Source organism: Trachurus trachurus, assembly GCF_905171665.1.
Source record: "Trachurus trachurus genome assembly, chromosome: 9".
Lineage (NCBI taxonomy): Eukaryota > Metazoa > Chordata > Actinopteri > Carangiformes > Carangidae > Trachurus > Trachurus trachurus.
In genome coordinates this window covers 14,680,830-14,705,500 of record NC_139895.1, presented here as the reverse complement: position 1 = coordinate 14,705,500, position 24,671 = coordinate 14,680,830, and the positions used below count along the sequence as shown (strand labels likewise).

The window sequence follows — 24,671 nt, the reverse complement described above, 5'->3', positions numbered from 1 at the left end:
GAATTGTTCTTTTTTATAGAACGAAAAAAAAAAACTCAAACTGACTCAGATTTTATACATGCCATTCTTCTGGGATTACAGCTCCTATTTGACCCTTTCCTCATTAGGCATTCCGAAGCCGTCTTGCATAACGAGTGACTGACGGGCGAAGAAGTGAAGCATATATTGTGATTCCAGTCTGTTTTTATCACATGCAATGTGGCTGCTTTCTTGCGCTAATGCGTCATCAAATAGACAGACACAACTTCTATAGCCAGAGTTTCAGCAAGGGATGAGGAATTTTGAATGTAGCTGTCATGTCCCCCCCCCCTGTCTTCTTGATGTCAGCTCTTTTCCTTTCTCCATTTTAAATTACTGTAACTTCATTGGCAGGACTCTCAGTAAATGGACTATCGCCCAAACAGGTTTATACTATAATACTGATGGGTTTAGCCGTTCTGAACTTTTAAGAGAAAAGGTCAGTCTTTGTCTTTTCATTTTCCACCCTAACACTTCCCTCCCTTCTCCCCCACCGCTGCCCTCCTAATGCCCCCAATATTCAAATACCCCACCCAAAACACACACTTGCACCCAAATACCTACACACACACACACACACACACACACACACATAGACTTATGCACCCATGCTCCCTGTCCCATCCTCCCAGGTCAGCATTTTAATGTGAGTTTAGTGAACAAACAGTAAAGGCCACTTCATCCTGGGAGCTCTGCACTCCACAGCTGAAGAAAGGAAGGAGGTTGTTGTATATGTGTGTGTGTCTGTGTGTCTGTGTGCACTTGTGTGTCTGAGAGGGAGAGTGCAGTATAGGGAAGAGCGCTCTGAAGGGGGCAAGGGGTATAGGGAAGTGAAAAAAAGGGGGTGTTTGTGGATGAATGGGGGTTGCCAGGGCTTTGGTGAATGCAGTTTTCCAGCAGCCTGTTCAGATCCCCAGGGAGAGGAGAGTGGAGGATTGTGCGAATGCTGTACTTGTGTGTGTGTGTGTGTGTGTGTGTGTGTGAGTCTTGTGGGGTGGATGGGAGGGGGCAAGAGAAAAAGGGATTTATGATATGGATAGTTTGGCAGTGTGAGAACAGACGATGAGCGCAGCACCGGGAACGCTAACAAGAGTCTCAGACCCCGGCTGAGGGATCTAATTGGAGAGCGGAAAAACGGACTAAACCTCACACAGACCCCACAAAGGCATCATTAATGTTCACTAGTACAGTGCCAACACCCTCCACCACCATTCCCATGCACACACACACACACACACACACACACACACACACACACACACACACACACACACACACACACACACACACACACACACACACACACACACACACACACACACACACACACAGAAACTACTTTCTATAGCTGCAGTGCATCTATTCCCGTCTTCTGCATACATTCTGCCTACAAAACTCTTCTCATCCACCTTTTCTGTCTGTTTTTATCGCATTCCTTCATTTATGTGCATTTATAAGCCCACATTTGGCCTCTGTCCAGAGCGCCTTTGTCCGATTTGTCTCTTAAAACCCCTTCACCATCCCATTCTCTCGCTTTTTACCACCTCTCGCCAAACTTACTCGTATTCTTTTGCTGTTGCGAATGGAGCACTGTACTCCTGCAAGTTGGCAAGAGGAGGGAAATGGGGGAAAAAACAGCATGGAGGGAGAAAACAGCAGCGGCTCTCACTGCTGTCTCCATGGTGAGGCTGCTGACCTGGCAGTCTGCTCCCCCCCTCTCTTCCCTCCAACACACACACACACACACACACACACTCCAAACCCCCTTTCCCCCCTCAGCTTGGCTTTGACATGCTAAAATATAGAGAAAGACACACACACAGAGAGAGTGGAGTGATCGGGAAGGACTCTCCTCAGACGTGGCAGCATCGGGCATGTTCGGAGTGAATGGTTTTGCATCTCGAGTGTGGAGTGTGTGTCTCCGCAGCCTCTGAGACAATCATGAACTCACAGGGTTAATGATTTCTCCCGTGTCTGAGACTCACCTCCACTAAGCTGTCTGCCCTCATGTTTGTCTTCACTGTAGGTTCTGAAGTCACTCCTATGTTTGACTTTGTCTCTGTTTCTTTCCCTCCTTCACTCACTCTTTCCAGCCGTCAATACCGCCCCCCCCTCTCTCTCTCTCTCTTCTCCCGCCAGCGTGTGCTGATCTCTCTCTCTCTCTCCCTCTCCCTTCGTAGTGCGTGTTGTAGTTTTGTGACTGAGATAACGAGACCCAGAGGTTGGCACACGGGTTTGAGAAGAGCAGCAGCCCAGAGAGACAAGGAAAAGGGGGGGGACAGAGACGGAAAGAGGAGTCAGAGGGAGAAGGCAGAAGGGTTCGGTCCCCGGGCTCACTCGGACAGTTGTTTCAGAGCTGTGAAGGGGGAAGGGGAGGACTTTTAGGGGGAGGGGTGGTTGGGGGAGACAGAGGGGAACATGCTGGCTCACTCCTGAAGTGTCAGAGTGTCTACAGCGGGGCTCTGGAAAAAAGCAGAGCGAGAGCCGGATCTAGTCGGCCGTCTGTTCAGCCATGGGGAAATGGATGTAAACTAAGACACTGCTGCTCATTTATTTATTTATTAAAACGCCTCGGGGCTGTTTTGGATGCAGATTTTCTTTGAAAAGGGCAAATCATGGATTCGGATTCGGACTCTCCTTTCAACTACTCCTGGCCTTCGTTTCCCAAGATGAGGATGCGCAGGAAGACAGGAAAAAAAGGTAACAGAGCAGTTGATGAATAGATGTGTAAATCTGTCTTTATATCCAGGCCTCATTGACAGTTCGTTTTATGAGTTCCCATAAATACTGACTGCACCGCTTCTCTAGCTCACAGGCAGAAATATGTGTTTCTGACATGTTGATTTCTGGAGTCCTTGGCAGAGTCCTGGTGCATGTGGATTCATTTGAGAGAGGGAGAGAGAGAGAGAGAGAGAGTGAGAGAGAGAAAGCTGCTGTCTGTGACCACATATAGCTACATCACGTTACAGATGGCAAATGGAGGACTTTAATGCAAACGGCCCCCCTGGCAGACACGTCTCACTGTTCACTGTGGAACAATAAAGTTAAAATTAGACTGCTCCCATTACACAGTCTTACTCACAGGCCTCCACTGCTGCTGCACCAAGTCAATCAGAGTGAGATAACTGCATGTTTGCCAGTGATGTAACCTGATATCTGACAGTATGTTGGGGAATGTCAGATGTCCACTCGAGGCCGACTGAGTGCCTTTTGGGGAGGGGGGGGGGGGGCTTTCGACATCCTCAGGCGACACTGTTGTTTGCATGAATGGAGGAGTTGTGGCCTCATGTGACTGCTGGTGTCCATGAAGTACAGAAGGGAAAGGGTCAGTGGTTATTATCATGTACAGTACCCAGGCTCAGACACCTGCAGTTGATAAACATTGTCAGTTTTTGATCAGGTGTCATTGAAGTTGAATCAAAATAAAGTTAATCCCAGTGCTTAATCCTGGTTTATAAATCTGTTGCTTCATGATTAGTCATGGGCGAGCTACAGCGAGTGCTTAAAATAGTCCAAAATTAAACCAGAATGGTTAAACAGTTCATTGCTTGTGTGCAAAAGGACTGTGTATGTTGGGAATGAAGAGAGAGAGAGAGAGAAAGACAGACACAGAGTGAGATCAAGTTACTGCCATGTCTGTGTCATGGCTCAACTCCAGTGGTCTTTTCCTCATCTTTCACCATAAACCTCTGCAAGATTATCCCTGTTATTGCTTCTTAATTGTGATTGACATCGGCAAATTTTTATACACACTGCCTGTCTGTGCCGTCCAGCTGAAGAGGAGAAACAGCAGCACTGTATAAACCTTTTTTTTTTCTCCAACGTCCCCATGAATTAAAGTAAATTTAGAAGTTTTTTTTTTTCTTTTAGAAGAAGAAGCAGAAGAAGTTGAAATCTGAAGCAGAACAGCTCAACAGCAGAACAATGCACCTGCAGCTCAAGTGAAATGTGATTTCAGGTGTGCACAAGTGCCACAAGTTTATTTCTTCACTCCGAGGATTGATCGCTTGTTCGCTCTGGGTTTACCTCTTCCCGGATCTCTCGGACCGTGTGACGCACTGAAATGTAAACACGGTGGGAGATCGCGATGTGATGCTTGGACCTGAGGGCTGTTTGACTGCAGGTGTCATAACTCAGAGTGGGTTTGTGGATTTTGGTAAACAATAGCTTTAATGATTTAAACGGCCCTCCATAAACACCATAGTCAAATAATGACCTCTCTCTGTTAATAACACCCTCCGTGCTGATTATTTTTAGACTCAGCTTATTATTTCACTCCACTCCTAATTTCTCCCAGGTCTCTCCATGAGAGATGACAGTTGTTTGGTGCAAGGTTAAAACATGAATTACATCATAAAAGAAGGGTGAGCATGTATAAATAATCCTTTTATATCCATAATAAACAAGTGGAGGAGTTTACACATTTGACAATTATGATTCTGTGTTTATCTTTAACTTTTTTGTTTTGCCATAGAGCTTCAACCTTGAGAAAGAGCCCCTGTGACCGCCCTGCCTCCCTCCTTCCCATCCTGCCTTCCTCGATCTCTCTCTCCCAGGGGTGTGCATGGGTTGAAGGGTCACTCTCTGTGTTTAACTGCCCTGTTCTGGAAACCTGGCAGTGACTGCTGTCTTTGTCTAGGCCTCTGTAAAGCTCCAGCTCTCTTCTCTTTCTCCGCGCTGCTGCTCCAGGCAGTGCTACTGTATAGGGTTGGCTCTCACTCAGGGACATGCTTTGAATATCACATCACTCCAAATATACTTTCTACGAGCGAAAAAATCTTGTACAAATAGCCCCACACACGGCTCCGCATTCCTTAAAACTCTCTTTGAAATGGCAACCTGCAGACGGCACTCTCTGTCTCTGTCAGCAACAAAGACAGCCTCGACGGACGAAAAATGGATTTTGTGCGGCTTCAACTTGTTAGTAATATGAACTCCCTGCCTCTCTGTTATTCCCTCAGTTAACTAATGTTAAACACAGATCGCAGTGCCTGACAGTAATGTTCACTGAGGCGGCGTTTATGGGTCAGAGGTGTGTGAATGATCGGGCCCGTTGCAGCCAGCTGTGGCTTTGGACCTGGCCCAGAACTTGAACTATTAGGCCCGTCTGTCAAGTTTCTGAAGTGGGTTTATGTGAAACAGTATCTGCTTTCAAACAGCGGTTTGACCCACATCCAGCATCTGACCCTTTCTTTGGATTTGATGTAAGATTAAAACTAATCCTGTGATACATAATGGAAGCTCTAATATGCCTTTGTGCAAGTTTTATGGATCTGAACTCAGGACCCAGCTTAATGTTTTCTGCTGGAAGAGTTTTTAGTAACAAAACAGGTTGTAAGACTGGATTTTTCCTACTCTCTGCTCATTTCAGGCTGTGGTGACTTAAACAAAGCATGCATGATGATGAGAGACACTTCAGAGTTGATGTGGAGTGGTCTCTTTATATCCTGTGGTGTTTGAATTCCGGTTTATTCCTTTACATTTGATGTGGATGGAGCAGGAATCATCTGTTTTCCTCATCAATGTCTGCTTGACTCCCTGCTGCCTCTCAGATTTATGGCTCTCACCGCCTACAGGAAGCTCAGCCAATTGTTGGTCTGATTTATTCTCTGATACAAACGCTGGACTTTTCATATTTTGTCTCACTCAGAAACTGTGGATTTGTTTATAAAGAATATTCACTCTTGTAATTGCTGCTGCTTGAAGTGTTATGGTGGAAGCAGCAGTGACACAAAGACTTGTTTTATGCACCGCTGGCATCATTTGCAGGCGTGTTTGACCCTGTGTGGTGGGACTGTCATTATGGGAAGATAATAATATAACTGAACTAATGAGGCTGCCTCCTCTGGTTAGTGTGATCAGTGCTTCACTGTTGCTATCAGTCATTTATGTGATTTAAATTTCCCTGGTTTCTCAGTGGCATAACATGAAATCTCTTCATCATGAGAGGCTTCACTGGAGCACAGAGTGCAGTCTAGAGGATTTATGAGTTTGTTATAATGTTGTGACGGTGTTTTCTTAGTCCTGATAGTGGATAGGCCAGGTATAACTGGAGTTTGACAACCTAACCATTTCCAGTGCTTTCTTGACTGGATTGTATCATTTAATGATTGATTTGCAAAAAAGGGAGAGATGTATTAACTGATGGTCGACTAGTAGCAGTAAAAACTATACAAATTCAGGCCTTTCCCATGTGACTCAACGGGCTGTGATGCTGAAATCAGACCAAGTTGAACAGAAACAATATTATGAGCTCCAGCACCCACTGGAAGCTACTGCACATCTGGAACTTCACATAAACAAACAGTCCAAGCTGTGGTTTTAATCATGCAGTGGTCACCTTGTCACAAACACCCCTAGTGTTTAAGATTTAAAGGGATAGTTCAACATTTTGGCAAATTGGCCCATTGCCATAATCCCTATAGTCATAGCAATAGGTTTGTTACCTTTAATTGTCAGTGCAATCTATTTTTAGATAGATAGATAGATAGATAGATAGATAGATAGATAGATAGATAGATAGATAGATAGATAGATAGATAGATAGATAGATAGATAGATAGATATACTTTATTGATCCCAATCTGGGAAATTACAGTGCAGCAGCAGCATTACACAGACACACATTGACGATAACAACATATAGTATAAGAATATAAAGAATAAGAATAAGAATATAAACTATACATAATAAAATAGTAAAATATAAAGAACAAACTGTACATAATAAAATAGCAATAGCAAATTAAAATAAAATGTCATGTACATAATTATACAAAAACAAATTGGCAGCGTTGGTTTTAGTGCAAGAAGAAAATGTGCAATGTGTGTAACTGTGTGTAGAAAAATAAGGTGCGTAGAGACTGTAAGTTATGACCAGAGTTTTTCAGCTGTTATTATACAGTGTGATGGCATGTGGCAGGAAAGATTTCCTGTATCTGTCCCTTCGACAGCGGAGCTGGGGCAGCCTGTGTGAGAAGCTGCTCCGCTGTCTGACCACTGTGTGATGGAGAGGGTGCTGGTCATTGTCCATGATGGAGAACAGTTTATTCAGTGTCCTCCTCTCCACCACGGTCACCAAAGGACTCCAGCCTGAGACCCAGTACAGAGCCAGCCTTCTTGACGATCTTCTCAAGTCTGTTAGTGTCGCTGGCTCTGATGCTGCTGCCCCAACACACAGCAGCAAAGAAGATGGTGCTGGCAACAACGGACTGGTAGAAGATCTCCAACATCTTGCTGCACACGTTGAAGGATCTCAGCTTCCTCAGGAAGTAGAGTCTGCTCATCCCCTTTAGAACAGCGGAGCAGAGCTGTGAGCTGCTCAGAGCTACGCTACAGAGGCTAATGGGATTTCTTGGTTTCCCTCATCAAACTCATCAAATACACAATCCAACAACTCCAAAACGCTCTCGTGGACAAGTTGTGACCTGCACATTCACCACGCTATGAGACAATAACGTAACATTACGAGACCAAGTTGTTTTAGATGCAAATGCAGAGACTGCTTGCCGAAAAACTGCCCCCGACGGGAATGAACATTTTGCATGAATTTACCTCGAAAACAACTCCTAAAACTATAGGGATTATGGCAATGGGCCAATTTGCCAAAATGTTGAACTATCCCTTTATAAATTTATTAAATAGTTGATAAAGCAATCTCATCCCAAGGTCCTTTTAGTAGCTGTTTTGGTGTTTTTTCGATCATATCACATGGTTTTCATGAGCAGATGGAGCTTGTCCAGTTGTCTTTGACATATAGACGTTCAAAATGTATATTTCTGATGAGCATTTAAGCAAGTTAACGAGTTTCACAGTTGCATTTTTGACCTTGGAAGCAGCATGTGGCAAATAATCACACCTGAAGGACCAATTAGTTGCTGTTCTGCTGCTTTCCATCATATCATATGATCTCACAACTTCAGTTTCAAGTCAGATGTCAAGGGTAATGCATATTCAATTTCTATTTCTGCTGACTTGAGGTTTTATTATATTACTCCTCACTTTGGTTAACTCTTTATTTTCCCAGGTTTCTCTACTTTGTGTAAATAAACTGACACAATGCTTCACTGTGCTGCACGAGTGTCTCATCAAAGGCTGGTTGTAGTGAACGCTCTGGTTAATAACTTTCAGCCCGAAATACTTTCTAAGAAATTGTGTCGTGGAGAAACTGTGTTTTGTGCAGAGCAATATCCCAGAGGGAACTGTGTGTGTTTTGAGAGCAGGAGTGTTTTCTCCTGTTTAACAGCAAAACCAGGCGACTGCTCACAGTGACTCCACTGTGTTGGGAGGGTTCCTGTCAATGCTACTGTGTGCTCACCGGGAGTTATTTCCACTCACATGCTATATTGAAGGCAGGGTGGAGGGAAAAAAACATGTCTACAGATGCCCACTCACAACTCCGTGCACGCCCATTCGCGTGTGTGTGCAAAGCGCCATTCAGACAGACACACACACACACACACTCATATAGAGGCTCTTGGTCCAGAACAATGATATGCAACTGCCCAGGATGTCTATGTCACTTCCTGTGTTTGTGAGGAGTTATTGGGTGTTGCTGTGGAAACCAAATGTAATATTGAAAAATCCCCCTCTCTCTCTTTCTCTCTCTCTCTCTGTCTGTCTTTCTCTCGCTCTCTCTCTCTCTATGTGGCTCCTTCGTTCACTACAGAGAAAAGCCAGTCCATAAGGGAGAGTCAGGCTTCATCCCCAACTCTGGCTGCGGCTGCCAGACTGTCAGCGATGATACACGGCAAAGACCGAGTGTACGCCAACGCCATGCTGGTGGACCAGGTGAGTGGGGCTGAGATTAGTGAGTCTCAAAAATAGCCAAAAAAAAGAGACTTGGCTCATGAGGTGTACGAAGTTCCATAACAGGAGCAGCAAATCAGTCCGAGGTGAGCGTCAGAGTTCCTCCTCGTCTCCTTCGATTTTCTCACTTTTCTTCTTTTTGTTCCAGGTGGATGATGCTGACATTAGATACCGCTCGCCAGGGGAGGAGAGGGCGAGTCCTGGACCCCATGTTGGCAACCAGTGCTGGGATTCCTTCTCCACAACTCCCCCCGATTCGGGGAGCTTCACCCAGAGTCGGCACCCATCCTCACCGCGTGCTGCGGAGAGGCTAACCCAAAGCCACAGGCTGGAGAATCACAGGGAGCCATCCCCGCGGACCTCTCCCCCCTCTCCCTTTGCTACCTCTCCGTCTTTTCCTTCCTCCCCCCTGGCTTCCGCCTTCCGTTTGTTCGAAGGAGCACAGAGACGTCAGACTCAGTCGTGCCTGCCAGCTTCTCCTGCTTTGACTCGCAGAGGATGCAGCTTGACGGAAACAAACCGGGGCCTGAGGTAGGACATTATTGCTGTTGATTCCTGAATTAAAGATGTAAAAACACTCGTAAATGTCTGTTGTATTTAGATATGGAACTTTTTAATGTGACTGCCTCACAGCTGGAGTTTTTTTATGTTAAAGTGAGAGTTGCTTCAATAAGTGAGTCAGTGCAGCTGGATGTTAAACTTCTGCACCAGTCTGGAAACTGGCAGCGTGTTCTTGTTGATACGAAACGAAAAACAATTCCTGTGACGAAGCCAACCAAGTATCATCTGTTTGGAATTCCAGAAAAAGCGTCTTTTGACGTGTAGTGCAGTGATTGTAGTCTGCGAAGGTGCGGAAAGTGACAGGAAGCCGGGACACAATTGAGCTGTTTGTGTGCTGGAGTTGCAGAACATTCCTTCCAGTTTCCTCAGAGCTGCAGGATCATCAGTATCGGGACGGAGGCAGCTCATAGGCTACATGGTCTTAATCCTAATTAAAGCATAGATTCAGACTGTCAATTATGATTTAAAAGACGTTTGATGGTTTTTCACTTGTTCCCAGTTTGATATAATCGTTCAAACTGAAGTAGCATAAGCCACTCACATCACTGAATATTGTGCAAGGTCAAAACCTAAGTGCGTGTGTTTGTCTCTCTGTTTGCGTGTACGTATGTATGTGTAGTCCCAGTCTTGAATGTGACAGTGGGGAAGAGGACATACTGGGACATTCCTACCCCTGCTCGTCTGTAAAGCAGCAGTCCATCCTGCGCTCCAGCTCAGGAGAGGAGCGCGACTCTTTCGAGACGTCACCAGACTTTAACCGCACACACTCCAGCAGCTCACAGAAGTCCACAAAGGTACACCCTCAATTTTTACCATGCGTGTAAAATCACATATGGACCAAGACAGAACAGCTGTAGAATCTGGTTCTCCCATACCTTTTTTATTCCAAACAGTAAAATAAAACTTTATGACTATATCGCACTCTGGATGGAGATTAAAAAGTGTTTGATTGTTCTTTATGATTGCTTACTTCTGTAAATGGCTTGGGAACAGACCTGACGCATCCCACTTTCATTCTTTTACTTTTGATTTGATTTTATTATCAGTTAAAACATTTTCGCTGCAAGGGTTTGTAGTAAATGTGTGTGGTAATCACAATGAAACACTGAGAATGCAGTGAAGGTAAAATGCAACAACAGAAAACAAGCTGCTTTATAGACAAACATCAGTTCAGGAGTCCAGACTGTCAACAGCTCAATCATGTGAACAAAAGGTCAGACATATTGATCTGTCATCTCTGCAGTATCCTGCTTTTCTCCGCGTTTCCTGTTAACACGATTGAACCGGTGAACTTCTGCCCACTGCTCAGTGCTCAGCTCTCATCTGTTCCTTCTGACTTGTTTTCTCACCCAGAACCCGGAGGAGGCCGAGGTTCGCCTGCGCTCCTACTCCTACTCCTCCCCCAAAGCGAAGCCGACACGGCCGCTGCTAAACCGAGACGTGGCCATCACTGACCTGGCAGAAGGTGAGTGAACTTTGGCCCTGTGACCTTTCTGTTCCCAGGGGCCCAGCTGAATGGACACATGTGCCACATGTCTAACAGAAGAGCAGAGAGGTGTCATAAATCAACTCAACCTTTATGAAGTACATGTCTGTTTACGATCGGCTTTGATGCAGCACCATTACTCCTGTGTAGGAGTGAGTGTGCGGCACTAAGGCCATGCTTTGTCCTGTGTAGATGGTGCGTTCAGCAGCAGCGGCCGTTCTCTACTCCAAGCTTTATCTCTCTCTAAATCCCTCTCTCGTCTCAACCAAGTTAGTAAGTACACGAGCCCTGCCGGCCGGTCGGTGAATGCGTTTCACTGTGTCTTCTTGCTCTTTCTGGTGCACCATGGGACAAACTGGTGATTATCAGGGCACGTTTGGTGTATTTAAACTTCTCTTGAACCTCTGTAATGCAGAAGTTTATTTACACAAGATGGAAATAAAGCTGTGGAATTAGTCGTTGCCTGATGTAGTGAGCAATCCAATCATTCGGCTGCACATTTTGGTGTGAAAGACAAATTTATTTTAATCGGACATTTTTTGAAAAACAGTGACGGTTCTCATCAAATTGTGCAGCTCTGTATCTGTGGTGCGACTCAGCTCTCGGTGGGGACTGTGGCCCTCATGATGTGCAATGCATAAACCACTGTCTCAGTAAATAACTTTCAGTATTATTTGGAATTGCTGGATGATCAAAAGCAGACTTTCTCCAAAGCTCGGTGCCAAGACTTTTTTTTTTCTTGGTAATAAAACAATAGTCATCCAAAATACTCTTTAATGACTGACAAATAGAGGTCTGAAACGTCAAGGTTTTGATGTCCGCAGGCTTTGGAAAAATGTCCTCTTTATGTAACTCTTAAAGATTGTGTGACGGCAGAGTTGTTTCTTTTTGCTTCCTTTTGGGTACATGGTTTTTGTTTCCCTCTTGGTTTTATTTTTTCCATCTTCACTGTCATCTGGTTTTTCCAGGCAAAACTTGTTTGTTCTTTTCTCTGTAGGGGCTAGCTGGATCCAGACTGCTTCGAACAATTCCTGTATTTGTTGCAAAGTTGATTTTTGATTTAGGATGATGATGGTTTTTAACCCCCTCAGTTGATTCACCTACAATCTGTAATCATGTCTTCAGCTTCATGCGTGCGTTTCTGACTTACTCATTTTCCTGTCCTTGTTCCTCTACATTACAGAGCAGAGAGCGTTCAGCCTGACAGAGACGCCCAGAGAAAAGAGGTAAAAGCAGCAGTGTGTCATTTCATGAGCTCAGGCAAAAACCCATTCAACTGTGCAGGGTCATTCTTAGATGTTCCTCCCCTTTTTAGGCATCAGTTAGTGTTGAGCAATGGTTACAAGATGAGCCTGCATGTGTGTATGTATGCATTTGTGTGTGTGTGTGTGTGTGTGTGAGGGTGTCTCTCCAGTGTTAAACCTGTGGTTGGGGTCTAAGTGTGTGCAGGATATGACATACTTCCTGTTGCAAGGCCGGGGGCCAGAATACGCTCTGATTGCAACCTCAAAATAACCCTGAGTAAACAGCAAAACTCTGGGCTTTTCCTGGACATCAAACCTCACTATCATCCAGCCCTCCCCTGGACCACATCAGTGATACAGCATCTGTGGCTTCATGTTCTTGTGTGTGTTTTCGATATAGATTTTAACAGAAGTACTGACTCACCAGTTGCTTTTTAAATCCTTCCATGTGTCAGATTTTGCGTTATAACATCCGTATTTCCATGATCGCCACAATCCATATTCATTTTACAGTTTATTTCATCTCACTGCCTCATAAATGTATCATCCACTAATGCATTTTCTTTGCTAATAACCCATGCATTGCTAACAGTGGAAACATTTTAGGCAATCATGTTACACAATTAGATTACCATGTTAGATCACTGGTTTTTTAATAGATCATATTGTTGTTATTATATTAACGACACCAGAGTGATCCGACTCATTGACCATTTTTGTCCCCCACTGTATCTTATATTAGTCCATCTAATGTTAACACATTGGGGATGTTGCCCCTGCCTTAAAGGGATAGTTCAACATTTTGGCAAATTGGCCCATTGCCATAATCCCTATAGTTTTAGCAGTAGGTTCGTTACCTTTAATTTCGAGGCAAATGCAGAGAAAAACTTGGCTTGGCGAAAAACTGCCCTTGAGAGGAACGCGCATCAGCGGTTTTGCATGAATTTACCTAGAAAACGACTCCGTCTTGTAACGTTCCATTATTACAGTATCTCATAGCGTGGTGAATGTGCAGGTCACAACTTGTCCACCAGAGCGTTGAGGAGTTGTTGGATTATGTATTTGATGAGTTTGATGAGGGAAACCGCCTTTCTAAAAATAGCTTGCACCGACAAATAAAGGTAACGAACCTACTGCTAAGACTATAGGGATTATGGAAATGGGCCAATTTGCCAAAATGTTGAACTATCCCTTTAAGCATTTGCTAATACTTTATAAAAATCTGTTTAGCCATGTGACTGTTCCCATGTAAAACCTGTTGTCGTCATTACTTTCCCATAAAGGCCATGTAATGGTTTGTAGACTCTAACTTTAGATGGCGTACATATTGTCAACTATTTTTTCTTGGGTCTCCTGATGAGCTGGAAAAAAAACAACAACGACAACCTGGTCTGAGGTGTGTTATATCCATGCAGGGTTTTGGGTTTCCGTAAGCGGGCCCAGTCAGCAGAGGAAGAGAGCAGCAGCGCATCACTCCAACACCTCACCCTCACAGAGTTCCTCAAAGAGTATGTTTTCACCAAAACAACCTCACAGCCATGCATGTGTGGCTGAACTCATTCTAACCCCGTCATAACCCCCCGTCATTCTCCAACTCATCCATTAACCACTTGGATTCCTTGCAGCTGTAGTTGGTCATTTAAGAATCATCAGAGAAAAAACGATATTAACACTTGTCACAATTTAGTTTGGTGTGATGCTGCATGTCTTTGTCTTGTTTCTTTATGTCCTGTTGTTGCCTTTTCACCTAGAACGCCTAATGTGACTAGCAAAAGTTGTTAGAAATAGTTGACACATTATTAATTGCATCTTGCCAAGGTCATACTATAAATAGTATCCACTAGAGTCCTTAGTGACTTCCAAGCATGCCAAGCATGTTGTTAAGAGTAATAATCTGTAGACCAGGGGTCCTGGAAGACTGTCTGGACATTCTTTCACTCCAGCATGACACCAGTGTTCCTGATTATTCAACTCCTCATAGTCTATTAAAAGTAATGATTAGTTTTATAAAGCGTGTGCATGTTGGGTTTGAATGCTGCGGTCTTCCGTAGGCCAAACCGAAGCTAGGAGATGTGTGCTGACTGCTGACTGGACTGTTTTTATACTGAAACAGGATCGAGGATGAGGAGTGGGATAAATACATAATCCCGTCTAAGGTCGAGTCAGAGAAGTATAAAGTCAGCCGGACCTTCAGCTTCCTCAAGAACAGGATGTCCAGCACCCGCAACAAGACCAAGGTGAGACACCACAGAGTGGAAAATGTGATTCCCGCCGCAGGTTAAGATTTCACCTACGTCTCTATAATAGTGGAAAGTCAAAAAAAGTCCGAGCTGAAAGGCGTTCCTGAGGAGCGCAGTAAAAGGTTTACCACCTCTCAGACAAGCCAGGTCAGAATTCCTGTGCTGGCGAGCCATTGTATGTTCACTGTGCCTTTATTTGGCAACGGAGAAAATTCTCTCTCCTCAGGTCTTAGCAACGGGACACAGAGAAAATATCCTCTTACATAATACATAGAACCCCTCCACACAGCGTGAGGAACCAAAACACATTCCATAGTATACCCTCGATCTTATAAACACGTGTGCATATGTTCGAGAGCATGTTTCCGTGTACGCACAGACAGACACGCGATGCACATGATCACACGAAAAAATAAACATGCACTCGTACACTTCCTTGTAAAGTTTGATAAGAAAATAAACACACACGTACACAGAGGAATCCCCCCCCTAATTCCCCCCTAAGGATACCCACCACAACAGCAGTCGTCCCCGTGGGCCTTAACAAAGTAAACAGAGGAGCTCACTCAGAGGCCCCTTTATCTCAACCCACTCCACTTTAACAGGTGTGTTTCAGCAAGAAGATGACCACTGGATGCCTCTCTTCCGCCTGCTTCGGTGGTTTACATGATATTGCAGCGTTAAGTCCAGTAAATGTCAGCTGAATATATATTGTGACTTATATTTCAGGTGAAGGGCAAAGAGGTGAAGGAGGGAAAGGAGAAGTCAGGAGCCGCTAATGGACACCAGTTTGTTCCCGTGTCTCCATCTGGTCCCACTCTCTGTGTGGCCTGCGATAAGTCTGTTTCTGGGAAGGAGCTGTTGCAGTGCTCCAGTGAGTATCATGCTGTCAGTGCTGTTGTTTTATGTGCTGCGGTGGCTCAACTGTTTAGGCTTTGTGTAAATCTCTTTGCACGTACAGCCTTGATGTTTCATTTGGTAGAACACGTGAAGTCAGTTTTTTTTTTCTTTTTTTTTTTTTCTTCCTCCTCCCCACAAATTCAAAATGGACGGAGAGGAGCAGAGCAGTCTGACAGCCATCTGGACATTGAATCCAGAGATGTGGTAATTTTGTTTATTATCACTTCGCTGATGAAATTAACTGGGATTTGCCTTCGCCTGCAGACTGTTTCCTCAACGTCCATAAGAACTGTCGAGAGTCCGTGGCGGCCTGTGGAAAGGTAACCACCGACATCACACACCTCACTTGATCTAGAACAAGAGATGATTTAAAGTAATAGCTTAAAGCACAAACATTAGATAACCACTGCTGGTGACAGACAGTGCATGTGTGGGATGTTCATGATGTGTTTTTCTTCTTGTGATGGATAAAAACACACAGTACACACATTCATTTTAAGATACTTTGGTTTCTTTTTAAATGATTTCATGAGTAAAACAATCTCTCAGCAAGAAATATTTTCCTCACCAAAGGGACAGAATGCAGTGACAAGACATGCATTGTATTTTGAATTACAGGAGTTTTCTGGTAAACACAAAAGTTATGTTTACATTCAGTGATTTGCACCCAACTTGAGGTCAAAAGACACATGAAGTGCATTTCCTTCCTCGTTAAATATTTGCTAAACCAATTCTTTGAATATTTTGAATCATGCATGGATTACATCTGTGTTTATTTGCTCGCAATCTTCTCTTTACAGTTCCATTATTTCTGTGTGTAATGCTGCTTTTCCTGGCATACTTCAGACAGCAAGACCATGAAACCTCATCTGGTTGCATGTGTCAAACAGGGTCCCACATGTAGAGGCATTGCTCTGTATTCTGTCATGTCAGTACTACTACTGCTGTTGCTTTGTGGGAAATGACATGAGTGTGCTGTGTGGAGCAGCAACATCCCAAGTTCAAATCCTGTTTTTTGTCGCAGGTCATTCCCTCTGTCTCTGTCTGACCTCGTGTTTCCTGTCACACTTACACTCTACTGTCTCAAGGCACTATGCCAATATGTGTGTATTTATATATAAATAGAGGGTGGTAGGCACAGCAGTTATGTTGAAACAATCACAGTATAAATGTGTGTGTGTTGGGGGGGGTGGGGGGGTCTCACCACCACAACAACTTCATTTTTTAAGCACAAACTGTGATTCATATCTGTCTGATGTTATTATGATTATGTCTTTCCCCAGAAGCTGCAGGAGAGGAATGCATTGCTAATGAAAAGCAAGACCTTGTCTCTCCCACAGAGTGAGTCAGAAATTACAGTGCGTGTGCCCCCCCCCCCCCCCCCCCCACCCTCTCCCACAGTGTCCTCCCTTGGTCTTTGATTCATTTGGTTTCCACCTGTCCTCCCTTGTTTCTCCTGTAGTGCATTAAGTGAGCTATTTCTCCCCCCGCCCCGCCCCCCCCTGACTCTCCCCCCTTCCCTGTTGTTCTCTCCCTGGTAAAACAAAGTTACATTTTAATCCATCTCAGTGGGGGATCTGGCCTGTGTTGTGTTCACGCGCGTGTGTTTGTGCATGAGCACTGAGTGTTTCTCTTACAGTGACAGGATCATTTCATTTCTTAATGTGAACTCTGTGTCTTCACTGTTTGATGTCTGACAAAAGTGTGAGGGTCAAACACCGTCAGCTTCAATTACTACAACATATTGTCACAACTGTGGGCTGTACGCCCAGTTACGGTTACACAATGACACATATCAACTGCAGGCCTCCACACAGTTTGATAATCCAGTTACTGTTGAATAACACAGATACAAACGAAACGCTTGAGCACGAAACGTCGTTTTGAAAAGTACTTATTTGTACGATAGTGAAAAGCTGCAATGGTATGACTGATCTTTCCTCCTTCTGCTGATCTCCCCTTCAGATTCCGTGAAAGACAACCCTCCTTCCTCCATTTTTTCTTCTTCCACCTCTTCCTCCTCCTCACTGCCAACGACGACCAGAGAGAAGAGAGAAACAGTCGCCCCTCTCACCAAAAGCCTCTCCATCTCTATCGACAGCAGGTACAAAGGCAGAGCCTCCACCAGTCCAGCTTTCACCACAAAGAAATGTTCGGTTTTGTTCAATCTGACCACTGCTGCTATGAAGGACTTTCATTTTCTATAAATAATACAAATGCTGGAATCAATAAAAAAATGTTAAACCATAATGCGCCCACATGTAAATACTCTCTTTGTCTTTGTCAAAGCGTTTCCATGTCCAGCTCCAATTTGATTTGTCTCTCTGCAGACGGCTGAGTGACTCAGCGGGGGTGGACGGAGAATGCAGTGCAACAGCTTGTGCTAACAGCTTATTGTCTGACGAGGGAACACCGGTCACAACAACTCCCCCGTCCACCGAGCCGCCGCCAATCATAACACAGGGTGAGGAAGGGAGACTCACTGGTTTCCACTTTCTGTTGAGAATCGCTATAGAGGCGACAGCGGTTGAGAATGAACACTGTTCATTACTTCTGTTTTGTTTTCGTCTCACAGACACTGTTGACGCTCCTCTGATGAGCGACCTGTCGGCCGATCTGCTGGGTCTTGATGCAGAGTCGTGGAGTTCGATGGTCACTACAGATTTCTGCAGACTACACGACAGACACACGGTCAAAAGACAGGATGTTATTTATGGTGAGAGGATTAGTTTTTGTTCTTCCCCTCAGCAACATGACACGGCTCATTTAAAACTTCCCATTTATAAAGTTGAACTTCATTTGGTTGCACTGATAGGATACATGATGCACATCTCATTCCTCATTTGTGGTCATTAAGAAGTTATTTTTGCATGTAACAATTGAAATCTGCTTCTCTTAAAAGTGTATGGCCAATGTTATACATTGTTTCTATGATTATTGCAAGTGCTGATAGTTAATGGAACAAGATAATTGTCCACTGAGGTGAATTTTTTAGCCATCAACCAACATAAACCCCTCCCAACCTCTCACAGAGCTGATGCAGACAGAGCTCCACCACATCCAAACCCTGACGGTCATGTCGGAGGTGTTCAGGAGGGGCATGATAGAGGAGCTGCAGCTGGACTGGGACTGCGTGGCCCGGATCTTCCCGTGCTTGGATCCCTTGCTGCTCTTCCACAGGAACCTCTTCGGAGCGCTGCAGGAACGCCGACAGGCCGCGACGCAACCTGACAACCCTCAAAATTATGTCATCCATCAGATTGGAGACATACTGCTTCAGCAGGTCAGTGAAGATTCATTCGTGCATGTAAAGACCCAGGTACAAGTTGATTATCACCGTCTGATGGTCTCTCTCTGCCTTATTTTCTCCCAGTTTACAGATGAAAACGCTGAGAAGATGAAGCAGGTGTACGGCGAGTTCTGCAGCCACCACACTGAGGCCGTCAATGTCTTCAAAGAGCTGCAGCAACAGAACAAGAAACTTCAAAACTTTGTCAGGGTAAGGCCCCAAGAGAGCTTGTGCCTTTAATAAATATGGTTTTACAGGACAGTTTTACAGTCTTGATTGAACAGATGATGTTCTCATTTTGACTTTTACCTCTGTTCACAGCAACAGAGCAACAACACTCTGGTCAGACGGAGAGAAGTCCCTGAATTCATCCTGCTGGTCACTCAGCGCATCACCAAGTATCCAGTGCTGCTGGAGCGGATATTACAATACACTCAGGGTAAGTCAGCTCTACTCTTAAAGGGATAGTTCAACATTCTGGCCAACTGGCCCATTGCCATAATCCCTATAGTTTTAGCAGTAGGTTCGTTATCTTTAATTGTCGGTGCAAGCTATTTTTAGAACGGCAGAGCAGAGTCGCAAGCTGCTCAGAGCTAAGCTACGGCGGCTCATGGGATTTCTTGGTTTCCCTCATCAAACTCATCAAATACACAATCCAGCTACTCCAGAACACTCTTGTGGACAAGTTGTGACCTGCACATTCACCATGCTGAGATAATAACAGAACGTAACGAGACAAAGTTGTTTTCGAGGCAAATGCAGAGACTGCTTGCTGAGGTTTTGCATGAATTTACTAAAAACAGCTTGCACCGACAATTAAAGGTAACAAACCTACTCCTAAAACTGTAGGGATTATGGCAATGGGCCAATTTGCCAAAATGTTGAACTATCCCTTTAAGATGATTGAACTGAAATGAAATGAAATGAAATGAAATGAAATACAAATAGCAAAGTAACTGTATTGTTTAGGTTCATTCACAGCCACATGTTAGTCCTACTATACTTAGCAAAACTTCTGCTACCAGTCAACCAGATACTGTATTAACTACAAATAAAGTGGTAAAGTAAAGTTTTGCCTTTTAAGACTTGTGTCAATCAACAGTTAATGGATAGAGGAAATCATTTGTATACGATCAATATGTAAGCACAGCAGAGCTGACATGTGAAAAACACATCTTTGTGAAACTTGTGGAATTGCAACAGCGGGACAAATGTCTGTGATTCACTAACCACTGACTGACTGAGTGATCATATTTCCACCATTGGTCGACTGAATGCCTTGTGACTGACTTAGAGTTTCACCAGTGGCCATTTCTCTGTCAAAATGAATTGGTACAAACAGGTTCTATCAGTGAGGCCAACTCTGTGACGAGGGTACATGTAATAAATGCAGTTTGTTTGCCTTGATGGAGATAAGTCTCAGTGAATTGGAAGCACAGCCTTACTCTAATGTTTGCTTTTAACACCTCTATTACTCTCCTGTTCACAGAGCGAAGTCAAGAGCACTCTGACTTGTCGAGTGCGCTGGTTCAGATCCGTGACGTCATCGCTGCAGTGGACCTGACTGTGAATAAGTACGAGAGGTGTCAAGAGCTGCAGGAAGTGCTGGCCCGGCTGGAGAACAAGAGCTTCGCCAAGCTCAAGAACGGCAAGGTGTTCCGCAAACAGGACCTGCACAGCAAGCACAGGTACCTGCAGTATAAAGGGCTGGTCTACTGGAAGACCGCCACGGGACGCCTAAAAGGTGTGTATGGTGTCATCTGTGCTGCTGTTTTTTTTTTTTTTTTTTCTGTTTTGAGGCAACCAGTCGACATGTGTTTTTCTTCTCCCATATTCAGATACTCTGGCGCTCCTGCTCACAGATGTGCTGGTTTTCTTACAAGAGAAAGACCAGCGTTTCATATTTGCTGCTGTGGTAAGCCTCAACCCAGACACCTTGGCCCACTGTCCACCCATTTCCCCCCCATCAATCAACTCTATTTTTATGGGCTCTATCCACTCTTTCAGGACCAAAAGCCTCCAGTGATTCCTCTGCAGAAGCTCATAGTTCGAGAAGTAGCCAATGAGGAGAGAGGGATGTTCCTTATCTCCGCCTCCTCGGTGGGACCGGAGATGTATGAAGTTCACACCACCACCCGAGAGGAGAGGAATGCGTGGATGAGACACATACGGCGAGCTGTAGAGAGGTGTGTGTGTGTTTGTGCTGCTTAGTATCTGTGTTCCTGGTCAATGTGTGTAAGCGTGTGTTACTCATTATCTAACCCACTGGTCCACCTGGCAGTTGTCCTGAGGAAGAGGAGGAGGAGGAGCGAAGTGCAGAGACAGAGGAGGTCAGGCGAGCTGCAGAAGCACGGGTTCAGAAGATCAACAAGTTGCAGGGTAGGGAAATATTTGTGTGCCCGCATGTACATTTTATGTTTGACAAGATGTCGTTTGTTGATACTGTGGAGAGTTTGTGTGGCCATGAAAGATCAAAAATCATTTCATGACATAAACCATAAACAACCCAAAAATCTTAATTGCAGTGTATGTTTTGTGCAGAGACACTGTTGGGTCAGGATCAGCGGATCTGCAGCAGCCTAGAGGAGAAGTTGCACTTGTATGCTGAGCTTACAGAGTTAACCCTCCGCTCGCCAGAATCTGTGCCACATCGCCACCTGCTGGTGCAGCCAGATACAGACGGCGAGGCGCCACGACAGGCCTCCTCGCTGCTGACAGCTGCACTCAGAGAAGGTGAGAGAGCGACTGCTTGGCTCTGTGGTGATGGAGTCATGCTGTGTTCATGAATGCACCATTTGGCGCTTCTTGGTCTTCATCTGTATCTCCACACTGAGTTGGAAGTACAAATCTTTTGGGCGGGGGGAAATCTATTTTGATCTGTATTTTCTATTATATGATCTACAAATCTAACGCTATGACAGCTCATACACAGGACTGACCTCTTTACGCAATATTTTTCAGAGGAAAACACAGTTTTTACACTTTAACACACATCCAAATAAGTATACTAGTTCCTTAAACCACCTAGCCCACAGCCAGTTAGCCAGAAGTCATTTTCAGGGCTGTGTTGCCACATGCAGACTGTACATTATGACGTGCCCTCCAGTCTCTCCTGTTAGTTTTTATTTATCTCGTTTCCACAACAGACATTCTCACGTCATCGCTGAACAACCAGCACTGGCCTCTGTTTATGTGAATGAATGCTGACTGCTCATTGCGTCCTGTGACGCTTAAAGGAGCTATTTGTTGTTTGTTTTGCAATTGCTACATCACCAGTGTTGGCAGAGACAGCTGTTTGCTCAATAGTTTTACCAAAATCTACAGCTATTGTCAGAGGCTTCAACATAAGAGAAGAATTTGATAGAGATAGAAGGCAGAGAAGAGGGTTGCTTTCAAGTTTAATGCTGATCTTGCAATGTACTCCTGTACTGTAAAGTTAGCTATCTAGCAATAGCACAGCTCCTTTAAATTAAATGAAGCAATCATTTATTTTTTTTACTTAATTATATTAGGCAATTCCTGTTATGAGAAAGTCAGAATGTCCACTACAAAAAGGTCAGCTTGCACCTTTGTATTGAACTTAGCCCATTTTCAAACTGAAACTGAGGCAAAATGTTAATCACTGAGGCAGACAAGGCAAAATTGTATTTGTATAGCACATCAGAAGTCATTTAATGTGCTCAAGGAAAGGAAAGGTTGTGTAGAAAAAAAAAAAAGGTATGAAAAAAATCACAAGAACACATATTGTGAGCATTTGTTTTATTAAAAGGGTCTATTATCTTACAAACTCCACCAAAATTACTCATCGGCCTGCCTAGAGTATTGCAACAAATGACTACTAGTTGCAACTTTGCAACGACAAGTAGTCTGTTGTCTATTGTGTTTGTTTTGACTCATAGTTTTGACAGATAACTGATTCTTTTGCAGCAGAGAACCTGATCACCATTCTTCAGACTCGCGACGGCCTGTCTGTGCAAACTCAGAGCTCTCCTGTCCGAGGACCAGAGTGCTGCAGCTACAACAGTCACGGCAGCAGCATCCAGGAGTCTCCCTCTGAACGTGAGCCGCAGATATACACTGTAATTCTTAACGTCATTTTGTATGCTGTTCCACAAGTTGACGTCGCTCTCTCACATACCATCTGACCTTTACGGATGTGTTGTTGTCACTCAGCCACATTGCATAAAGTTCACCATCTCCTTTTCCTTGTTCCTACAGCAGATTACCTCAGCACGCTCAGTATGAGCTCCACTTCTCTCGGATCAGACACCGAGTTGACGGGGCAGGATAGCGCGTTATGGAGCTCTGCTGTCGATCTGAGGAGGGGAGACACCAAAGGGACGCTGTTAAAGGTTCAGTCACCGTACTTCCCTTTGAGCAACTCTTTCTGATGTCTGAGTATACATTACCGTTCCCCTGTAACAACAAATTGTTCTGCAGGTAGCAGAGAGCGTCCAGAGCCTGACACAGCTCCTCTACAGTCTGCAGGTGAGAATAGACACAAGTCTCAACATCTGTGATTTCATATCTAATAGTAGGTTTTGCATGTAAATGAATGATCAGTCGTATTTTGTACTTTAGTCAAAGCTAGAATCTAATCCCATTTAACCAACCAAAAGTAGTTTTCCTAAGTGGGTTGATTTAATGAACTTGAATGTGGATTTGTACAGAAGTTGACACCTTTATGTTCCAGGAAGAAACCTGGTCTGATCAGTTGTTTTCTCTGTGTGGTTTTCAGGCTGCTGTGACCCTGCAGGACAGCTGCTATGAAGTCCAGAAACTTCTCCTCCAGGAGGGAGAAAAACCTCAGCTCCGAACCCTCACCTCCCTCCAAAACAGCCTGGTACCACTCCCAGAATATACATTACATTCAAAATATACATTTTTTACTACACATAGACCTTTACCAGTGTATCAGTGGGTTTGAGGAAGACTACAATTTAGTTTCCTGTTTTTTCTGCTTTTCATCCAGGAGCAGGAGAAGCAGAAGAGTATTGAGAAAAAGAAGGAGGAAGTAGAGAAGAAGGGTTTAGAGAAGAAGAAAGAGGAGGTGGTGGAGGTGCAGAAACTGCATGTGAAGCTGAAACAGGAGCAGCAGCGCTGGGACAAAGAGTGTCTGGTCAGAGAGAAACAACAGGTGAGCAGCACACTGATGTTCTATACAGTAATAATAATACATTTTATTTGTAAGAGCTTTTACAAATGCTCAAAGACACTTTACACTATAAAAATCACAAAATAGAGCAAAGTCAGAATGAAATAAAATTAAAAACAGTATCAAACACACAAAATGATATATTAAAAGCTAATTTAAAAAGGTGAGTTTTGAGCATGGTCTTGAATGTTGGGAGGTGTGTACGGATACGGATGAGTTTGGGGAGTGAGTTCCAGAGGGAGGGGGCAGCAAGTGAAAGAATATGTAAGTTGTTGTCTTTTATCCGCCTCACTTTTTGGCACATCCCTCCTATAACATTTCAGTCAAAGCTGTCAAATGAAATGTAAACAGTAAAAGACACTAGTTCAAGTCCTACACCCTTTACTAAATAGTACAATGAACTAATGCATACTGTGTGGGATATCATCCAGTGAAATTCACTTCCTTTATCATTTCACCTCCTGGTCACTGACTTCCATGCAGCCTGCTGCATATTCTGATGAATGCAAAAACATTCAACTAAGGACAACAGTTTTTCGAAAGCTTCAAAATGTCTTCTGCTATTTATATTGCAGGGATGAAAACGAGATGTTTTCAACCCTGCAAATCTAAAATCCAGTTGTACTTACTTGTTTGTTTATTCAGCCTTCAATCTCTATCATACGTTGATCTATTATAACTCTCTAAAGTGCATGTAACTTGTGTTTACAGAGTGTGCAGGAGACTGTGCTGGAGCAGAGAGAGCAGCAGTGCCTCCTGGAGGCCGAGCGTCTGCGCTGTGAGCGCGAGGAGCTGGAGGCCCAGCTGCTGGAGTATCAGCAAAATCTGGACCGGCTGAGGGAGGGTCAGAGGAGTGTGGAGAGGGAGAAGGAGAAGATTGAAGTCCAGCAGAGGCTGCTCCAGAGCTGGAGGCACAACCGCCAGAGCAGCCTGCCTGTTACAATACCACTGGATGGATACAAGGTACGAA

The 24,671-nt window shown here is 44.3% G+C and overlaps 1 protein-coding gene across 10 annotated transcripts in view; it reads left to right on the top strand.

Annotated features, from left to right (window-relative positions):
- The window catches only part of LOC310991603 (rho guanine nucleotide exchange factor 28-like), a 41,136-nt gene that overhangs the window by 14,826 nt on the left and 1,639 nt on the right, over positions 1-24,671 (top strand). For 2 of the 10 annotated variants that reach the window (XM_083979378.1, XM_083979376.1), the window contains exons 11-38: positions 8,687-8,808; positions 8,975-9,357; positions 10,007-10,181; positions 10,741-10,852; positions 11,066-11,146; positions 12,057-12,099; positions 13,533-13,625; positions 14,231-14,354; positions 15,087-15,231; positions 15,522-15,577; positions 16,541-16,598; positions 17,223-17,361; positions 17,588-17,721; positions 17,833-17,973; positions 18,290-18,540; positions 18,631-18,756; positions 18,868-18,985; positions 20,036-20,290; positions 20,385-20,461; positions 20,554-20,732; positions 20,828-20,925; positions 21,088-21,279; positions 22,474-22,605; positions 22,765-22,898; positions 22,987-23,034; positions 23,285-23,389; positions 23,519-23,683; positions 24,413-24,664. In XM_083979378.1, coding sequence (XP_083835504.1) covers positions 8,687-8,808; positions 8,975-9,357; positions 10,007-10,181; positions 10,741-10,852; positions 11,066-11,146; positions 12,057-12,099; positions 13,533-13,625; positions 14,231-14,354; positions 15,087-15,231; positions 15,522-15,577; positions 16,541-16,598; positions 17,223-17,361; positions 17,588-17,721; positions 17,833-17,973; positions 18,290-18,540; positions 18,631-18,756; positions 18,868-18,985; positions 20,036-20,290; positions 20,385-20,461; positions 20,554-20,732; positions 20,828-20,925; positions 21,088-21,279; positions 22,474-22,605; positions 22,765-22,898; positions 22,987-23,034; positions 23,285-23,389; positions 23,519-23,683; positions 24,413-24,664 — 3,938 coding nt within the window. Of the gene's footprint in view, positions 1-2,400; positions 2,719-8,686; positions 8,809-8,974; positions 9,358-10,006; positions 10,182-10,740; positions 10,853-11,065; positions 11,147-12,056; positions 12,100-13,532; positions 13,626-14,230; positions 14,355-15,086; positions 15,232-15,521; positions 15,578-16,540; positions 16,599-17,222; positions 17,362-17,587; positions 17,722-17,832; positions 17,974-18,289; positions 18,541-18,630; positions 18,757-18,867; positions 18,986-20,035; positions 20,291-20,384; positions 20,462-20,553; positions 20,733-20,827; positions 20,926-21,087; positions 21,280-22,473; positions 22,606-22,764; positions 22,899-22,986; positions 23,035-23,284; positions 23,390-23,518; positions 23,684-24,412; positions 24,665-24,671 lie in introns of those variants that run through there. The other 8 variants (XM_083979382.1, XM_083979381.1, XM_083979385.1 and 5 more) reach the window with 7 other exon arrangements.